We start from the raw sequence: 16,896 nt of genomic DNA, 5'->3' as shown, positions 1-16,896 counted from the left end.
AACCTCGAATGTGGTCAATCGGCTCAAATTATATATAAAATTAACTACACAAAATTCAACAACACTTTAAACCTAATAAAAAATGGTAAAATCTGTGCATATAGAGAAGGTACCAGTTCTTTTATTTCACAAATTCTTATTGCATCTTGCAAAAACTTTTTTTTTTTGTTGATTGCTACCTGGGAAGCTAGCCGGCTGTCAACGGCACGCAATGACACACACACACATACGCCGACATCTGTCACAAAGATACAGCTGTGTAGACAGGTACATTTACACGGTGCGTTCTTGTGTGCAGCAATAAAGTTGCACCAACAAACAAGTCTTAAATAACTTATATTGCATCATTTTGAATTTCACAAAAGTTACAAATTGCCTCTTATTCGTTTTCACTACATTCTTCAACTCGAAAACTTACAAAATCAGTAAAAATCGTGAAATACAAACCACCTCTCAGCAGCAATTACGCTCCGTGTAGAACCACCCTAACAATTTTCATCACCCTCCTCACACGCACCAGAAACTTGTAAGCTGAATTTCGTCAACACACGCAGTGGAAGAGGAATTGCGAAGATTGTGTAATAAAGTGTATTATGGTTTATCGTACTTTTCCGAGGTTTGCCTAAACGAGTGTGACCCTGCATGAGTGCGCTAATAGTGTAGAGCAACCCGTAGCAACCGCAGAAAGATGGCATACCGTGTCCTGACGACGGCCAAAAAGCTCGAATCCGTGCTGGTCGGGCTGAACAGACCGCACCGTACCGTGAACGGGCCCGACTGTGAACAGGTAGAACGGGAAAGTGGTAGAAGAGGGAATGCACTAACGCTTTCGTGCGAACATTCAATTAAAACGAGTTCAATTCCTTCCTTCCAAACAGATCATTCGCAGCCTAAGCTACCTGCAGTCGAGAAGCAACAAAACGTGGAACGAGTTCCTGCACCGCATACAGGTGTTCTGCGAGAAGCCACCGAAAGGGTTCGAGAAGTACTTCAAACCACCCGGCGCCGCTAGCGCACAGCAGGCGAAGCAGGCCAACAAGGCAGGTGAAAGTGGGACCAGCAAAGATGGCAGCAGCAGCAGCAGCAACAGCGCAGCCGAACAGTCCGCCAGCCAGTCCAACGCGCCGCCCGGTGCAACGTCACGCAAGAACGACTGGAATTTGGGCATGTTTTCGCCACAGCCGGCCCGAGGCAAGGGTGGTTCCAGCGGCAGTGGCGGTTCCGGCCGACCCATCGGCGGCGGTGAAGAGGGCGATAAGGAGAAGATGCTGATGTTTGGTGCGCTGGCCGGTGTTGCATTGATATCGGCGATCGCTTTCTTCGAGATGGGATACAAAGAAATTGCGTGGAAGGAATTCGTGAACAAGTACGGTTCCGCGCGAGGTAGATGATTTCTTTGCGGATTTGTAATTGTAAAGTATGTTTGCCTCATTCCAGCTACCTCGCTCGCGGTATCGTCGACAAGCTGGAAGTGGTTAACAAAAAATGGGTCCGCGTTAAGCTAACGCCCGGCAATGCTACAGATTCATCGGTACGGATGCAATGCACGTTACCGAAACTCAAAAAGGCAGGAACACTAACGGTACACCATATTCGTTTCCACCGCTCCATTTTGTAGGGCATTCTCTGGTTCAACATTGGCAGCGTGGACTCGTTCGAGCGCAACCTGGAGAGTGTGCAGACGGACATGAACATCGAGCCGGTCAACTTTGTGCCGGTCATCTATCGGAGCGAGCTGGAAGCGTCCAGCTTAACGGGTCTGCTACCGACGCTGCTCATCATCGGGTTCCTCGTCTACATGATGCGCCGCTCGTCCGAGATGATGGGTGGTGGTCGGGGCGGACGCCGCGGTGGAGGTCTGTTTGGTGGCGTCATGCAATCGACCGCCAAGCTAATCAATGCTAATGAAATCAACGTCGGATTCAAGTAGGAAGAAGCTTAAAGGGATGATGAAATACTTGATCAATTCTAATGGTGGATTTTCTTACCCTCTCCCTCGCTGCTTTAGGGATGTGGCCGGCTGCGAGGAGGCCAAAATCGAAATTATGGAGTTTGTCAACTTCCTCAAAAACCCCCAGCAATACATCGATCTCGGTGCCAAGATTCCCAAGGGCGCCATGCTGACCGGACCGCCCGGTACGGGTAAAACGCTGCTCGCGAAGGCCACGGCAGGGGAAGCGAACGTACCCTTCATTACCGTGTCCGGGTCGGAGTTTTTGGAAATGTTTGTCGGCGTGGGACCGTCGCGCGTACGCGACATGTTCGCCATGGCCCGCAAGAACGCGCCGTGCATTCTCTTCATCGACGAAATCGATGCGGTCGGACGAAAGCGCGGCGGCAAAAGCTTCGGCGGCCACTCGGAGCAGGAGAACACACTGAACCAGCTGCTGGTGGAGATGGACGGGTTCAACACGACCACGAATGTGGTCGTGCTGGCCGCCACCAACCGGGTGGACATCCTCGACAAGGCGCTGCTGCGACCGGGCCGCTTCGATCGGCAGATCTACGTGCCCGCCCCGGACATTAAGGGGCGTGCTTCCATCTTCAAAGTGCATTTGGGCCCGCTCAAGACCGACCTGGACAAGACGGATCTGGCCCGCAAGATGGCCGCCCTGACGCCCGGCTTCACCGGGGCGGACATCGCGAACGTCTGTAACGAGGCCGCCCTGATTGCGGCGCGCGATCTGAACGAATCAATCGTGATGAAGCACTTCGAGCAGGCGATCGAGCGCGTGATCGCGGGCATGGAGAAGAAAACGAACGTGCTGTCGCCGGAGGAGAAGCGCACGGTGGCGTACCACGAGGCGGGCCATGCCGTGTGCGGCTGGTTCCTCGAGCACTCCGATCCGCTGCTGAAGGTGTCGATCATTCCGCGCGGCAAGGGTCTCGGGTACGCCCAGTACCTGCCGAAGGATCAGTACCTGCTGACGACGGAGCAGCTGTACGATCGCATGTGCATGACGCTCGGGGGCCGCGTGTCGGAGGAGATCTTCTTCGAGCGCATCACGACCGGTGCGCAGGACGATCTGAAGAAAATCACCGACAGTGCGTACGCGCAGATTACGCGCTTCGGCATGAACAAGAAGGTGGGCAACGTGAGCTTCGACAGCTCGCAGCCGGGCGATCCGATGTTCGCGAAACCGTACTCGGAACAGACGGCCCAAATCATCGACGAGGAGGTGCGCGCCCTGATCGACCGGGCGTACGTGCGAACGAAAGCGCTGCTGACGAAGCACCGGGCCGACGTGGAGAAGGTGGCGGAGCGTTTGCTCAAGAACGAAATTCTCAGCCGCGATGACATGATCGAGCTGCTCGGCAAGCGCCCATTCCCGGAGAAGTCGACGTACGAGGAGTTCGTGGAGGGTACGGGCTCGTTCGAGGAGGACACCACGCTGCCGGACGGGCTGGCCAGCTGGAACAAGGAGAAGGGCCAGGAGAAGGAGTCCAGCGCGAAGGGCGACGATGGCGGCAAGGTGAAGGCATAATAATCTGTCGAGAGCGTCATTGTTGTTTAGTTGATCAAGAGAAAAGTTACTGAATGTGTTCCACTAACGCCACGAAGAGGAAAATAAAAGCTACACACGAGCGACACATGCTGCAATCCACACACACACACACGTACGGAGTTCGCAAATCACTTTTGTTTCGCCCCAGTGATGGGTTGGTATTTGCAGCAACAGTATGAAATATTACGATTTTTTAGGCGCTCATAGAATTAGCTGACGCGAGTGGAAAGGCAAATGGTGATGATGCTACATGCACAAACAGTAAATGATGAATGTTGTAGGACCCAGTCGGAGTTGCCCAGCCAAACAAGCAACATTGACACGGGATAGTCAAAGCAAGCATTGTGCAAAGAACTTGTACTTACATGTTACCCCCCGTGCGGTTTTAACACGATCTTCACACTTCATCAAATAAATTGGATAGTTGAATTGATTTTTATTCGTTTCAAAATTTCACCCTGAGTAGTCCCATAGGGACACACGCATAGATAAAAAGTAAAAAACCGACTTATTTTTTGTAAGTAAAGATTACGGAATTATCTAAAGTTACGTGAAATGTGTCATACCTAAACCGCAAATGATAACTGATTAAGATAAACATCCATTCAAATACTTTTTATCGAATAGATTAGTAAAACATTTTTAGAAAACATTCTTTAAATTTAAAAACAGGAAAATGTACTCACAAAATGAATAGCAGTGGTCGCACTGCTCTTCATGGTCTTAGCAAGGGTGTCGAACATCAAACATACAATACTAAAGAGGTATTTCTAGAAAGCAAGCCGTGGCCTCATAGTTTCATGCCGAGTGTGTAGTGTGGTATTTTCGGCTGTCGATATTTTGTTGAAATGTTTCATCATAATAATTTTGATGTTATTCTAGAGTACTCAAATGGCATTCAAAATCCATGTTTTAGCCGATTTTTTTCATTTCATTTTCATCCAAATCTCAATTACGATTCCAGGGTGTCTGTTGCATCCCAATATATCCTACTGGGGCGCTGCCACGTTTGACACACTTGGTACCGTGCCCGCTCGTTTCGTTTGCCTTTCCAACGCATGCTGTGAGCACGTTATCTTTTAGCAGCCCGAGCGCGCTGGTACCGTGCCGCGCGTCGTTCGCACGTACGTATAGTATACATAGCGCGTCTCTCGAGGTTTTAGTCTCGCGCGCGCGTTCCTGCGGTCAGAGCGGTTAGAGAGCTGTTCTCGTGTTTTGCACAAAATTGTACAGGAAAGAAAAACACTTCATTTCCAAAAAAACAACGCTGCGTAGAAACATTGTTTGTGGTACCTGTGTGGAATCAAATCTTAAGTGACTAGTTTGCGTGAATTAGTAGGAAGTTCAACGAAATATTTCTTGTGCGTTCTTATTTGAAGGTAAATGAAAATTCATCCATTTTGCACTTCCAAGTGTACTATGATGCTCGGTAATGGAAGACAACAACCAGTACCCATGTTGCTGTGCGTGCAACAGGAAAGGCAACAAAAAGAAAAACGTTTGAAACTATGCTCGTTTTGTGTTTTACGAGAGTGGCATCCCAGAAAAACAACGATAATCAAATGATTCCGCAAGTGAAATCGGTTTTGGCAGTGGTCCAAAAAGCGAAAACTTCTCCATACTACACAAACACTCACACACACACACACACACACACACACACACACACACACACACATGCATATCCAGCAGGGCCAGATTCATCTCGCATCCTCATCTCGAGAGCGCGGAGGATTCTGGTTGTGATGATGACGTGAGATTCGTGCCCACATATCCCTTCGTACCCGCAAGGGTGTTCTCCCACTGCCCGCCGCAGATCAATAATTGTTCATGCGCATTATCGCACTTCCGCCGTGCGCGCGGTACGGGCGTGATTTCCGCTCAATAGGGAATCGGCACGGCGTACAACTTTTGCCCTAGCGTCGTAGAACCCGCGCCAACAGTAACGGAATGCTGTCCACCAGGCCCCATCGTCACATTGTGGTCTGCAGTGGACAAAGAAGACCCTTCATTTTGTTTGGGAGGGAAGACGATTAGAAGCGTGTTACGTGGTGACCACACGCAATCGACAAGGGGAAAAAAAACCCCCCAAATGCAATTCAAATGGTTTGCCGAATGGAAAGGAGCTCACCAGTCCAACGGAATACCGTCGCGAGTGGTGCTCATTTAAATGAATTTTAATCTAACATCAAGCGGATAATAGGGAAAGCTAACGCAACCCACGAAGGTCCTTCTTCGCCCACCTGTGTTGGATTTGATTTTCCGTTTTTTTATTACTCCTGCCTTCACCCCGGGAAAACGAAGCTGACCATTCTCTGAAGCCGTTTTATGTATGATATAAATGTCATGCAACGGCCCTCGTCATGCGCCTCCACCGCGTTCCCTCTGTGTTCGCCATTTTAGTGTCCTGATTCGTCGCCTACTGCTTGTAGTGCTGGTGACGAGCCTTTGTTTACGTTTAGCCTGCCAAGGATGAAAGTGCGCATGAAAAGGGAAAGTGCGCACCAACACTGTGGTTGAAAGAGGACGAAGCGACGATGTTTGCTTCTGCAAAGTGCGCCGCCAAAGGTCAGTACGGAAGAAGGAGAAAAGACGCGACAAGCAAGAAGTGGATTTTAAGGTGGTGGTTGTGGGGCACAAACACATACACACCTTACCACCCAACTGGGATACTATTTTTTCTTCTTTGTGAGGAATAACGTTTTCCAACCCCTTTTCCAGGATGACTCATCCTGGAGTCAAGGTGTTTATGAGCAGTTGAGGCACCTTAAGGATATGGGACATTAATTTGCTTTGTTTCAATGCTAACCAGAATGCATTCAATCTTTATATTGAAAAAATAATTGCAGTTTAATTTTAAATGCATATTCTTGATAAAGACTGTACTCGTTATCGTATCTAAACGAACCGGCCGATATCAAACGGCGTTATGTTCCGTCCCCGTGTCCCAACAACGCCCAAGACTGCCGCTGCCGTCACTTGACCTACAAAAAACCGATTGTTATCTTCCAATCATCATCTTTCTGATGCGAACTTATCGCCACTTTATTAACCCCTTGTTGAATCGCTATGTACTAGTCGAAATGTCTGCTGTCGCCCCGAATAGAATCGGGACAGGTTCTTCTCAGTTTTTGTTGTTGCTGTTGTTTCTTTTGGTCAATTTACCACTTTTATTGGTCGCGCCTGTCTTGCGAATGACACGTACCACCGCTTTGCGAACATGTATTTCGATATCAGCTTTACCTCCGCATGACATCATATTGCTGACATTGAAAATACACACCCTGGTACACTGGGCCGCATGGGGGAGGCACGAATGGCACGAGGTGATGTGGAGAGGTAACTGTATTTTAGAAACGAATTTTTCAATTCCATTGAAGGTTTTAACGTGTTAATCAAAAACGCATTTAAGGACCATGGAACCAGTTGAATCAAGTCTCTCCCAAGTGTAGTGTAGTCATCTGCTAAAACTATTAATCTTCAATTTTCTCTCATTACACCCCCTCAACAGAAGGATGTCCGGCGAACCACTAAAAAAAGACCGCCCATCACCACCTTCACCATGTAGTTGCTGCTTTCGCATAATTTGACCCTCTCCACAGCCATTTGCTGCTTTGCTGCATCCCCCCACCATCCTATTAGTGAAGTAATATCTAAATTTATATTGTTTGTTTTGGTGACCACCGTCAAGCGTGGCGAACTTGAGCGTCCGCGGACAGGCACCGGAGAAGAAACGAGTGGTAGTGATGTATGGAGGCGCATATCACACTGCTAGTTGACGACGACTACACCAGTGGCAAGCATATGGCAAGCCAATAGTGGGTTCCCCTTTACACAAAACCATGGACTTTACAACAGTCCGGGAGAGAGCGCTGGGTGGGGTGGGTGGCTGCTGCCGATGATGTAATGAAGTTTGTCCGTTTGAATGAGTAGAGCACCCGGCCGATCTAGCGCATCGCATGGAGAGAGAGCATCTATCATACCCAGCAAGTAAAGGTTGTTCCCTCCCTCCCATTCCTCTCTCTTCGTTGGGTACATATTTAGTTTACTGTTTTGCAATCTACCTTGTGCTGTTTCATGCTCAAGTTCAGCGTCTTCTGGGTGACCGTGATTGTATGTATTTAAATTGTACTTATTTGCTAAAATCAGCTTTCTTTGCACTCTATAAACCGGAATGTCAGAAAATCTGCATTCAAAAATGGATAAAATAGTGCTCTTTACAAAGTTATGTCCGGTTGGGAATGCAGTAGGGGCCAACAGCTTAACCATAATCGCTACACGATCTTTATCATCAAACCGCGCGCAATTGCGTGTTCGCTCGAACTGATAAATTGAACTTCAAACATAATCAGAATCAAATTAACCATTTATGAAAACACTGGGAAGGTAAATTACACAGGTAAGGGAGATGGGTCCCATCGTACGCTCCACTGGGTAGTAGTACTCAGTCAGGTCGCAACACATCACTTTGACGCGCGGCGGACTATTATAACGGCCTAACGGTCGGTGGTGCTAATTGGCCAACATCAGCCAACCATGGGTGGTATCAGGGCAAGGCACATCGTATAATGTCCAACACGCTGCAAACGTGCCACTTACCTTTAAGTCGATCCATCATCGCATCATGCAGGGCGTCACCACACATGTGCACACGCCACTCTGTAGTTGTTTACACTTGTTGCTTGCTTGTTCATAAATATAATTTTGGACTTCCAGCGGCGGTCAGCGGTGGTCAGTGGTTAGCTACTATCCTAATTATGGCGGCGCTCAAATGTACGCGAATACATGATACATATTTGTTCAGTTTACACTTTGACGCCTAATGAAGCAAGCATCCGGATCGGATATGTAGTGCCCAGTATTGCACTTCGCTCGATGGCGCAATATGGTATGCAGCTGTGTGTGTGTTTTCGGATTTAGTCACATATTACTTTCAAATAAAGCGCAACAATAAAGGCAAACTAATTTAAACTTTAAATCATTATTCCAAATGATCCGTTCGTATGAATTGTTTTTCAACTATTTAATAATGATAATATATTTCCTATTTTAAACGATAAACCATTAATCGAAATATCTGCTAAATTAAGTATTGTAAGGATCGCAACAAATCAACAACCTAGCACAACTAAACCTGAGCCTTCTATTGTACGTTAAACTGTAGCGACAGTGACATAAGCATGGGGAGACCAAAATGAAATGTTAGTTATTTGCAATCGTGTCAGCGCGGGTGCTAATTACCTTTTCCGGGGCCCCATCCCGTTGCGTGATACGACGTGCCGGGACAGTACTTGCTCAACTACTTGAACGGTAACACACAGCACAGCACAGTGTACCATCCCCATACCCAGGCAGTAGTTGCGTATTTTTGGAGGGCAAAACATAAACAAACAGCTTGCCGATAAGATGTACACACATGTCGCAGTTCATCGGTGTGTGCAATATACCCGTGTTTTGTTACCTACATTAGACTACTCTTTGAAGACACTAAATCTAAACGAAATGTGTTCTCTCTTCTATCTTATTCCGCGCCAGCTCCCACACCATGGCCGATGAAGCGCAACCACCGAATGGTACGGACGTCGTAGACAAGATGACCGTAGAGGTGGCTGAAATGGCACTCGACGCTAAAGAGGCTGCAGGCAAGGAAGCTGCCGGCGGCCAACCGGGTGCAGCCGAACCGGCGGCAAAGCCGTCCGACAAGGAAACGAACGGTTCGGCGACACCTGCCAACAAGCCCGTCTGTTCCGCGGCCTTTAAGGAACAGTTTAAAGCGTTCTCAAAGTTTGGTGATACAAAGTCGGATGGAAAACATCTAACGCTTTCGCAAAGCGACAAGTGGATGAAGCAAGCGAAGGTGAGTCGCTTTTGTTGCATATTGGGAGAAGAAAAAACGCATTAAAAATGTAATCTACCCGGGTATGTAAACTGCACTTCCAGGTTATTGATAAGAAGATAACGACCACCGATACGGGAATACACTTCAAGAAGCTAAAATCGATGAAGCTGACGTACGAAGACTACAACAAATTTCTGGACGATCTGGCCAAAACGAAGAAAGTCGAGCTGGATGAAATCAAAAACAAAATGGCAAACTGTGGCGCTCCCGGAGTGCATAATGCAACGGTGCGTAGATAAGATGCAGGCAGTACTTAAATAACTTACTAGTGTTTTTAATTCATCCTTTTTTTTGCTACTCCACAGCCAGGAAAAGCGGCCGAAACGGTGGCTCGCCTTACGGACACGTCCAAGTACACCGGTTCGCACAAGCAACGGTTCGACGAAACTGGCAAGGGCAAGGGTATTGCCGGCCGAAAGGATATGGTCGACCAGTCCGGCTATGTGTCCGGATATGGGCACAAAAACACCTACGACAAAACTCACTGAGTGCAAGGGAGCAACGATGCGTAACATCTAGCACCCAAACCGAAACGGAAACATTTAAAACTGCGCGCTTCGTAACGTACACTTTCGAAACGGCAATTTCATGCGATGCGATTCCACCACGTGTGAGATTGGTTAGTTGCTGACCATAAGCCTTTATGTATCCCTGTGTCCCAGTGCAAAAACAAATCAACCTGTATTACAAATCAACAACAAAAATCGAGAGAATCAAAATCAAACCCATCCTGACGCCATTCTCATTATTAACGTAGCTTGTTATTGAGGATTGTTTTAGTTACATTTTTACACGTACACGATTGTTTGCTGTTTGTGTGGATGTTGGGGTTACTTTCTACACGTCTTCTATACATAGTGTTATTTGTCTAGTCCTTAAAGGTATGTTCACTAGTATAAGCTAAAATACATCCATTTGTTTCAATTCGGATAAGGGAAAAGTTCGCGCCCGATAACACGATAGACATTATTGAGCCAATTATACAATTTCTGTGTGTGTTTTTTTTTCATCAACGAACGTATGTTTTGTCGGAATTTTAATCTCAACGCTAAGCAGTATGATTCACCATTGATTCACCAACAACTTATACATATATACTGTGTCATGTATAACACACCACAATCTTCGAACGAACCGTTGATAGTAAGCGATTAATATACAAAATTGAATACAGTTCATCCGAGCAAATGAATTTAATTTCTGTGTTGTGTGTATTGGACTTACCAGAGCATCATGATACAGCCACCGAGCCTATCATGTGTACCGCGTGTCCAATTTCGTCCGTGTATGAGCATACTTTCGTGTACGCCAATCGCCCGTTTCCATGACGATGGCGGAGTTGAACACCTTTCATAATTCGATTTCGCGACACTCATAAAATGGCGCGTCCGCTGCCACTCTTCTAGTCTTCGATGCAGCACAGTATGTTGATGCCACTTCTGCCGAGATTAATGCCCTCCAGTGAGCATTCGTGGTGGGTTTTCATATACATTAAAAATTGAATGATGACGTAGAACAGATTATTTCGATCCTTTAGAGAAAATAGAGCGAAACAGAGAGAGAGAGAGAGAGGAAGAGTTCAAATAAAATTACCATTATTTCTAACTCCCGCCTTCTGCTGACAACTTACATAGGCACAGCTGTGAATTTTGTCATCCGAAACGAAGTTAAATTTGGGCTTCAGGGGGTTTGAGTACAGAATGGCACACTTGGCCTTATTTTTGGTGTTCACTTCGGCAAGTGTTTCCTTGGTCGTCTTCTTGTCGCCTACTACGACGTAACGGTTGAAGAAGGGACGCCCACCCGGTTGTGGCAGCGGACGCAGCTGGCTATCCAGATATGTGCAGAAGAGGTGGAAAATAATCTACAAACACCAGAACGATTAACATCCGGACATTGGCATCCCAGCGTGTGTGTGTGTGTTTACTTACGGCCGAATCGGTAGGCAGATGCTCATCCCAGCTAATACCCTTGTAAGCCGAACCGGAATTCCACCGATAGTCGGCCAAACAGCTACCCTTGGCAAGGTCCTTGATACGCTGCACCAGATACTCCTGATTGGTGGACATTTCCAGAAACGGTATCAGCAACGGTAGCCGCGGGATGTACAACGACACCAGCTGCTGATTTTCGGCCGTTTTCTTCAACCGCTCCAGCCCGATATTGCCGATCTGAATGTCAGCAAAGCCGCGGCTCTTGAATGCCTGATCGGCAATATTGATCTCCTCCTCGATACGCTGCAATATCGTCAGCGAGATCCACATGCGCAAATTGCCCACGTACGTGGACAGCTGCGTGGTGGAGACTTTTTTCAATCCCTCGGGACTGCCATCGATAAACGCATTGTACGGGCCCGTCTCGAGCTCCTTCGTCAGCTGTTTGCTTGGCGTCACCGAGGACGACAGTTGGTAAAGGGAGGTTTTGAGCAGGTGGGACATGTCGTTGAACCGGTACCGACCAAAGGACGAGTTCATCGAATCATCGGTATTGTTCGCTTGCTCCTTCTGCGAACGGTTGCTCTTATCCATCGATGCTTCACTGTAGGAAAGATTGAACTTACTAAAATGGGACTTAGTACAGCACACAAACACATCGTAAGGATTGCTACTCACTGGTTTCCATAGGTTTCCATAAATTTGTCATCCAGTATCGTATCGCCCGGCGGACCTAGTTTCCGCAGCGCAGGAGAAAACTTGATCGAACCGCCACTGACGTTCGGTGACGCCTCGTAGGACAGGTTGCGGTCGTACAGCATCGGTGGCCGGGGCGGTTCCATTGGTGGGCTGCCCCTGCTGAACACCCAGCGGGGCGAGGCAATCGAAAAGCTCGATTCGTGAAAGGACCGCAACAGTGAGGTGGACACGTTCATTGGCGTGTTGTCCGCGCTGGCCGATTGCTTGGCCTGCAGCGGAGTGGTGATGAACGAGCTATCGTTTGCATCGAACCTGAGTATTCGCCGTTGCTGTTCCGTGCCCCGGATGGGCTCCGCACTGAACAGGTAGTAAAAGTAGCAGGTATAGTAGTACACCATGCTGCAGGACAGCATGGCCGCGGCGACGTACTCCACGTAGTACAGGTTCGAAAACGAGTACGAACACTTGTTGCAAATGTCGAACAGCACCACGGACAGTAGCAGTATGTGCACCGTGCCCCATCGCAAGCATTCCTTCGAGCGCTTCCTATTTAGGTTCAGCTCAAGCGTCCGATTCACGATCGGGCTGCACTGCACCGGGGAACCGGGACTGCGTGTGAAGAAGGGGAAAAGATTATTGCATGTTATATTTACCGGATGATGCCAGAATCATCAAAACCGTTCCATTTCTACTCACTTGCTAGACATTTCGCTAAAATGCGTTTGCGTACCGCGCAAAAGATCGAGATCGGAGACGGAACGCGGAGAAAATGCATACAGCCGGCGATGCAGCAGCTTTGCTAAACGTCAAACCATTCCTTTGCCGGGTAAACTTCAGCCCGTTGCGTTATTTTCGAGAAGCGTTACGTAGAGCTTCTGTGTGTGACGTACAGATGGCGCCATAATGAATTCCCAGTCAACAATTTGAGTGTGGTAGTTATTTTCGGTCGATTACGGAGCAGCGAACGAAATAAGGGTAGAAATGTAAATTGCAATATGGTGCGCATGCAATCTTGATATTTAAAAATAGATTATTTTCACGATTCTGAGTTGAAACAGCACCGCAATGCACTCTGTATACGTGAAAAAACGCTTCCGGTAACGCTTCTCCGATGTAACTCAGTGGATTCTACTGTGTATTTACTCGGAAAAGGAACAACAAATATTAAAACAGAGCAATTAAATAAACGCTCAAAATATGTAATTTACTTATTCGGATTAGTTAAAACAATTAACACAATTTATAGCCAAAAAAATGTTTTATTTTGCATTTACGCACAGTAGAGTCCACCGCTGTCGTCCGTCGGAACGTCAAATGAGTCGAAGAAAAAGAATAGCAACAAGAACAACAGAACACACGGTAGAAATCTCCTCGCAATAGTTTTCCCCTCCTGAACACCGGGTTTTGCAGCAGGTTGAACTAGTGAACATTAAAATAAATTTGTTTCGCCATGAGTGCAAAAGTAGAAACAAAGTCGAAAGGCACCTTTCAACCGGTAAGGAACTACACGCGTCCCATTCACCGACGGCCACTGTACTCATCGCTCTTTTGTGACCATTTTAGGACTCAGATGTTCACATCACCTACGAAGACCAGATGAAGATAAATAAGTTCGCCAACTACAACGCGAAGGTGGAGGATCTGAAGGAGGAGCTGCGCATCAAACAGAACGAGCTGAAAAATCTCGAAGAAGCGGGCGACGAAATAGAGCTGCTGGACGACGACGTACAGATCCCGTTCCTGATGGGGGACGTGTTTCTCTCGCACGATCAGGCCAAAACGCTCGAGCTGCTGGCGGAAGCGAAGGAGCGCAAAAAGAAGGAAATCAACGGCATCCAGCAGACCAGCCGCGATCTGCAGCAGAAGATGAGCGACCTGAAGGGTTACCTGTACGGTCGGTTCGGCAGCAATATTCATTTGGAAAATGATGAATAAACAACAGGCACGGGGGGATGCGGTATGGTAAAATTGTACCACTTGTGCATTGTGCGTTTATTTCGGTGCTGATACAATGTTTCGAAACAAAAACACTATCTCGTCGGCACTCCGAGCCAGTCCGAGCTGTTCCAGGACCCGTTCGGACACAGGCGATCGGTGATGTTCCCAGCGCATTAGTTCCTGCATCTTGAGGGCGTGCTTTTTCGTACCTAGCTTGCCATGCTTGCCTCCACCACCAACAGTGGGTCGTAGCTGGAAGCGACTTATCGGTTCGTTTGTTTCGTTGGTAAGATCATCCAGCGGGTCGCACAATTCCGGCAGTTCTGCCACCCTATCCGGTGCGTTACCGATACCCGCACACGGACACTCGAGCAAACTGTGCGTCAAACAGTCGGACTCAGCATTGGGATCGATGATGGAGAACAGATCCTTCAGCTCTTCTTCGGATAGTTTGAGATTGCTCAAGTTTTGCCGCTGGTCTACCACCGTACCGCTGAGGGAGGTTTTCGAAATTTGTCGCTGAAATATCCGCTCCTCGATGGAGTAAGCGGTCAGGAGTCGGTAAATGAACACCGGCTTCCGTTGGCCATCACGCCACACGCGTGACATGGCTTGCAGGTCGTTGGCCGGGTTCCAGTCATTATCGTACAGCACCAGCCGAGAAGCACCGATCAGATTCAGCCCTGCACCGCCTGCTTTGGCGCTAAGCAGCAGTATGAAACTATCGTTGGCAGGGTTGTTGAATGCGGCCACGATCCGGGACCGATCGGGACCCGCCGTCGATCCGTCCAACCGACAGTACTTGTAGTTGTAATGGTCACACAACCCACCGATCATATCGAGCGTTTTGCTATAGTACGACACGATCACGATCTTTTCCTGCATTGCCAGCATTGCTTCCAGCAGTGCCTCCACAATGCCCAGCTTGGCCGAATCGGTCGGTCCCATCCGCTGCCAGGGTGGCAACTGTTCCGCCAGCAGATGCACCAACGATTCCGGATCCCCCTTCCCCTGTACCGACACGAGCGACGGGTGATTACAGATCTTTTTCAGAATCGTTATTAACTGTAGCGGAGAGACCGCATTGTCCGCACCTTTTTCACTCTCGTAAAACGACAGTGCCGTTCGGGTCAGTTGCGTCTGCAGCGCGGACGGATGGCAAAACACGACCACCTCGTGCTTGTCGGGCAGATATCGGTTGACCACTTCCTGCGTGCGCCTCAGCACAAAGCGGCCCGTTATCGCGTTCAGCTCGTTTAGCCGCTCGATCCCGAGCTCGATCGATTGTGGCAACACGCCGGGTCGTTGCGATACAACGATGGGCGTTTCGTAACGTGCCTTGAAATCCTGGTACGTACCGATCGCTCCCGGATTGACAAAGTTAATTAGGGAGAAAAATTCCTGCAGATCGTTCTGTATGGGTGTACCGGTTAGCAGCACCCGGCGCCGGCACTCCAACCGATTCAGCACGCCGAACGCCTTCACGTTGCTGTTCTTTAACCGGTGCCCTTCGTCGCAAAACATCAGATCGAACTTGACCGTCTCCAGTTCACCGATCTGCTTTGCCAGCATCTCGTACGATATGATCAGTATGGGAATGTGCGGCGACTGGGCGTACCGTTTGAGCTTATTGTTTGGCCCAACGATGAACGTAAAAATGCGCTCGCTTCGCAGCCACTTGGTAATTTCTCGGTCCCAGTTATCCACCAAACTGCTGGGGGTGACAATCAGAACACGCTTGGCGAGCGGTTTTCCGTACGGACCGGTCTTTAGCAGCGTATACATGAGCGCAATGCACTGCAGCGTCTTACCGAGCCCCATTTCGTCGGCCAAAATTGCACCGCACCCGGCCGGTTCCAGCATTCTCAGCCCGGTCACACATTCGTACAGGAAGGCAACACCTTCGCGCTGGTGCGGTCGCAGGTGGCGTGTAACACAGAGGGGGACCTGCACCTCCACCACCGTTTCATTTTGAGCATTGTGTTGAAATTGGTGTTCGAACGATGGTTTCTTCATAATCAGTGGTTGCACTGCCTCTTGTTCGTCTTCTCGGGTTGTAAAGACCGATTTAAAATTGCTCTGCACACTACAGGAACTATCGCGGGAAAAGTTGGTCGTATCAACCAGCGGCACAGCATCAATCCTGGGAGGTGCTTCTGATCGTGCTTCCGCTTCAACATCATCCCGCACCACTTGCACTGGCGGTTTAAAACCACCAATCGAGGGCACTGGCAAACAAATCGTCGAACCACCAGTACTGCTCACTACGGTTGACGATTTTTCCAACCTTGGTTGTTGATTTTCATTGCATTTCTCCAAAACTTCCACCTCCTTAGAACCCACCACCAGCTGGATACCTTCCGTCACTTCGTCGATCTTTAATCCGCTGGCCGTGGTGATTACTTTCCCCGCTTCATCCTTCAACACCGCACTTCTGCCGGACACTTCGAGCGTACCGTCGCCTTCCCAGGTCTTGTGCTTCCTTGTGCTAATTTTCCCCCACACTACCTTAAAGATGGTTTTGGAACAGCTTCCACCCGAGAGCCTATCGTCATGGCTTACTGGGACGGCTGCAGCTGGGAGTTGCGAATCGTGCGCACTGTTGGTATTGCTCACTACATTAGCATTTTTCTTTGCCGGCTGTAACCTTTGTACCGGTTCGCCGGGACGTTTCATCGACGGAGCACTACTTCGTCGCATAATGAGCGATGTAAATAACGCACGAATATGTCTATTTCTATAACAAAATGCAGATGTTTTTTGCAACTTATCCAACGCAACTGCCCATCGCGGCGAAGCAGATAGAAATGCCGCCACAATTTGACAGTTTGTTGTTTGTTGACAATCAACTGATTTGGGGCGAGAATCCGAATAGGAATAGCTTTTCCAATATTGCAATTTTCGTATAAGAAATTCCATT

General features: G+C 48.3%; 5 protein-coding genes across 8 annotated transcripts; 3 read left to right on the top strand and 2 right to left on the bottom strand.

Moving 5' to 3' along the window:
- Nucleotides 1-238: 238 nt before the first annotated feature.
- LOC1270135 (AFG3-like protein 2) lies at nucleotides 239-3,939 on the top strand. Of its 2 annotated transcripts, XM_061650598.1 has the most exons (6): nucleotides 239-526; nucleotides 617-787; nucleotides 879-1,366; nucleotides 1,438-1,531; nucleotides 1,619-1,926; nucleotides 2,009-3,939. In XM_061650598.1, the coding sequence occupies exons 2-6, from the start codon at nucleotides 689-691 to the stop codon at nucleotides 3,483-3,485; spliced, it is 2,466 nt and encodes an 821-aa protein (XP_061506582.1). In that variant the 5' UTR covers nucleotides 239-526; nucleotides 617-688; the 3' UTR covers nucleotides 3,486-3,939. The 2 variants fall into 2 exon arrangements, with proteins under 2 accessions (XP_061506582.1, XP_061506581.1); XM_061650597.1 differs by having other exon boundaries at nucleotides 271-787.
- Nucleotides 3,940-4,649: 710 nt separating this feature from the next.
- LOC1270136 (tubulin polymerization-promoting protein homolog) lies at nucleotides 4,650-10,602 on the top strand. 2 transcript variants are annotated; one of them, XM_001688044.2, is made up of 4 exons: nucleotides 4,650-4,885; nucleotides 9,042-9,363; nucleotides 9,447-9,632; nucleotides 9,711-10,602. In XM_001688044.2, exons 2-4 carry the CDS (start codon nucleotides 9,052-9,054, stop codon nucleotides 9,891-9,893), a joined length of 681 nt encoding a protein of 226 aa, XP_001688096.2. In that variant the 5' UTR covers nucleotides 4,650-4,885; nucleotides 9,042-9,051; the 3' UTR covers nucleotides 9,894-10,602. The 2 variants fall into 2 exon arrangements, with proteins under 2 accessions (XP_001688096.2, XP_308808.5); XM_308808.5 differs by lacking the exon at nucleotides 4,650-4,885 and adding an exon at nucleotides 8,501-8,938.
- LOC1270137 (transmembrane protein 209) lies at nucleotides 10,145-12,885 on the bottom strand. 2 transcript variants are annotated; one of them, XM_308809.5, is made up of 5 exons: nucleotides 12,735-12,885; nucleotides 12,018-12,647; nucleotides 11,337-11,964; nucleotides 11,036-11,269; nucleotides 10,145-10,936 (listed from the first exon to the last, which is right to left on the bottom strand). In XM_308809.5, the coding sequence occupies exons 1-5, from the start codon at nucleotides 12,743-12,745 to the stop codon at nucleotides 10,808-10,810; spliced, it is 1,632 nt and encodes a 543-aa protein (XP_308809.5). In that variant the 5' UTR covers nucleotides 12,746-12,885; the 3' UTR covers nucleotides 10,145-10,807. The 2 variants fall into 2 exon arrangements, with proteins under 2 accessions (XP_308809.5, XP_061506594.1); XM_061650610.1 differs by having other exon boundaries at nucleotides 11,337-11,943.
- A 469-nt stretch (nucleotides 12,886-13,354) lies between these two features.
- Nucleotides 13,355-14,011, top strand: LOC1270138 (probable prefoldin subunit 4). Its single transcript, XM_308810.5, has 2 exons — nucleotides 13,355-13,533; nucleotides 13,602-14,011. The coding sequence occupies exons 1-2, from the start codon at nucleotides 13,489-13,491 to the stop codon at nucleotides 13,971-13,973; spliced, it is 417 nt and encodes a 138-aa protein (XP_308810.4). The 5' UTR covers nucleotides 13,355-13,488; the 3' UTR covers nucleotides 13,974-14,011.
- On the bottom strand, nucleotides 13,992-16,895 carry LOC1270139 (DNA repair and recombination protein RAD54B). The gene has a single exon (XM_308811.5). The coding sequence runs from the start codon at nucleotides 16,893-16,895 to the stop codon at nucleotides 14,031-14,033; it is 2,865 nt and encodes a 954-aa protein (XP_308811.5). The 3' UTR covers nucleotides 13,992-14,030.
- Nucleotide 16,896: the final 1 nt, after the last annotated feature.

This window comes from Anopheles gambiae, chromosome 2, assembly GCF_943734735.2.
Source record: "Anopheles gambiae chromosome 2, idAnoGambNW_F1_1, whole genome shotgun sequence".
Classification (NCBI taxonomy): Eukaryota; Metazoa; Arthropoda; class Insecta; order Diptera; family Culicidae; genus Anopheles; species Anopheles gambiae.
This window is presented reverse-complemented; position numbering and strand designations above follow the sequence as displayed.

Excerpts from the sequence above, each read along its gene's own strand:
- LOC1270139 (XM_308811.5), bottom strand. The coding sequence starts at position 16,895 with ATGGAATTTCTTATACGAAAATTGCAATATTGGAAAAGCTATTCCTAT.
- LOC1270136 (XM_308808.5), top strand. The coding sequence starts at position 8,913 with ATGTACACACATGTCGCAGTTCATCG. Across the intron at positions 8,939-9,041 it reads ACACATGTCGCAGTTCATCG|CTCCCACACCATGGCCGATG; the intron begins GTGTGTGCAATA and ends ATTCCGCGCCAG. Across the intron at positions 9,364-9,446 it reads AGTGGATGAAGCAAGCGAAG|GTTATTGATAAGAAGATAAC; the intron begins GTGAGTCGCTTT and ends CTGCACTTCCAG.
- LOC1270137 (XM_308809.5), bottom strand. Across the intron at positions 11,965-12,017 it reads ATGGAAACCTATGGAAACCA|TAAGTTCAATCTTTCCTACA; the intron begins GTGAGTAGCAAT and ends GTCCCATTTTAG. Across the intron at positions 11,270-11,336 it reads ATCTGCCTACCGATTCGGCC|ATTATTTTCCACCTCTTCTG; the intron begins GTAAGTAAACAC and ends TGGTGTTTGTAG.
- LOC1270138 (XM_308810.5), top strand. The coding sequence starts at position 13,489 with ATGAGTGCAAAAGTAGAAACAAAGTCGAAAGGCACCTTTCAACCG. Across the intron at positions 13,534-13,601 it reads CGAAAGGCACCTTTCAACCG|GACTCAGATGTTCACATCAC; the intron begins GTAAGGAACTAC and ends TGACCATTTTAG.
- LOC1270135 (XM_061650598.1), top strand. The coding sequence starts at position 689 with ATGGCATACCGTGTCCTGACGACGGCCAAAAAGCTCGAATCCGTGCTG. Across the intron at positions 1,532-1,618 it reads GCAATGCTACAGATTCATCG|GGCATTCTCTGGTTCAACAT; the intron begins GTACGGATGCAA and ends TCCATTTTGTAG. Across the intron at positions 1,927-2,008 it reads GAAATCAACGTCGGATTCAA|GGATGTGGCCGGCTGCGAGG; the intron begins GTAGGAAGAAGC and ends TCGCTGCTTTAG.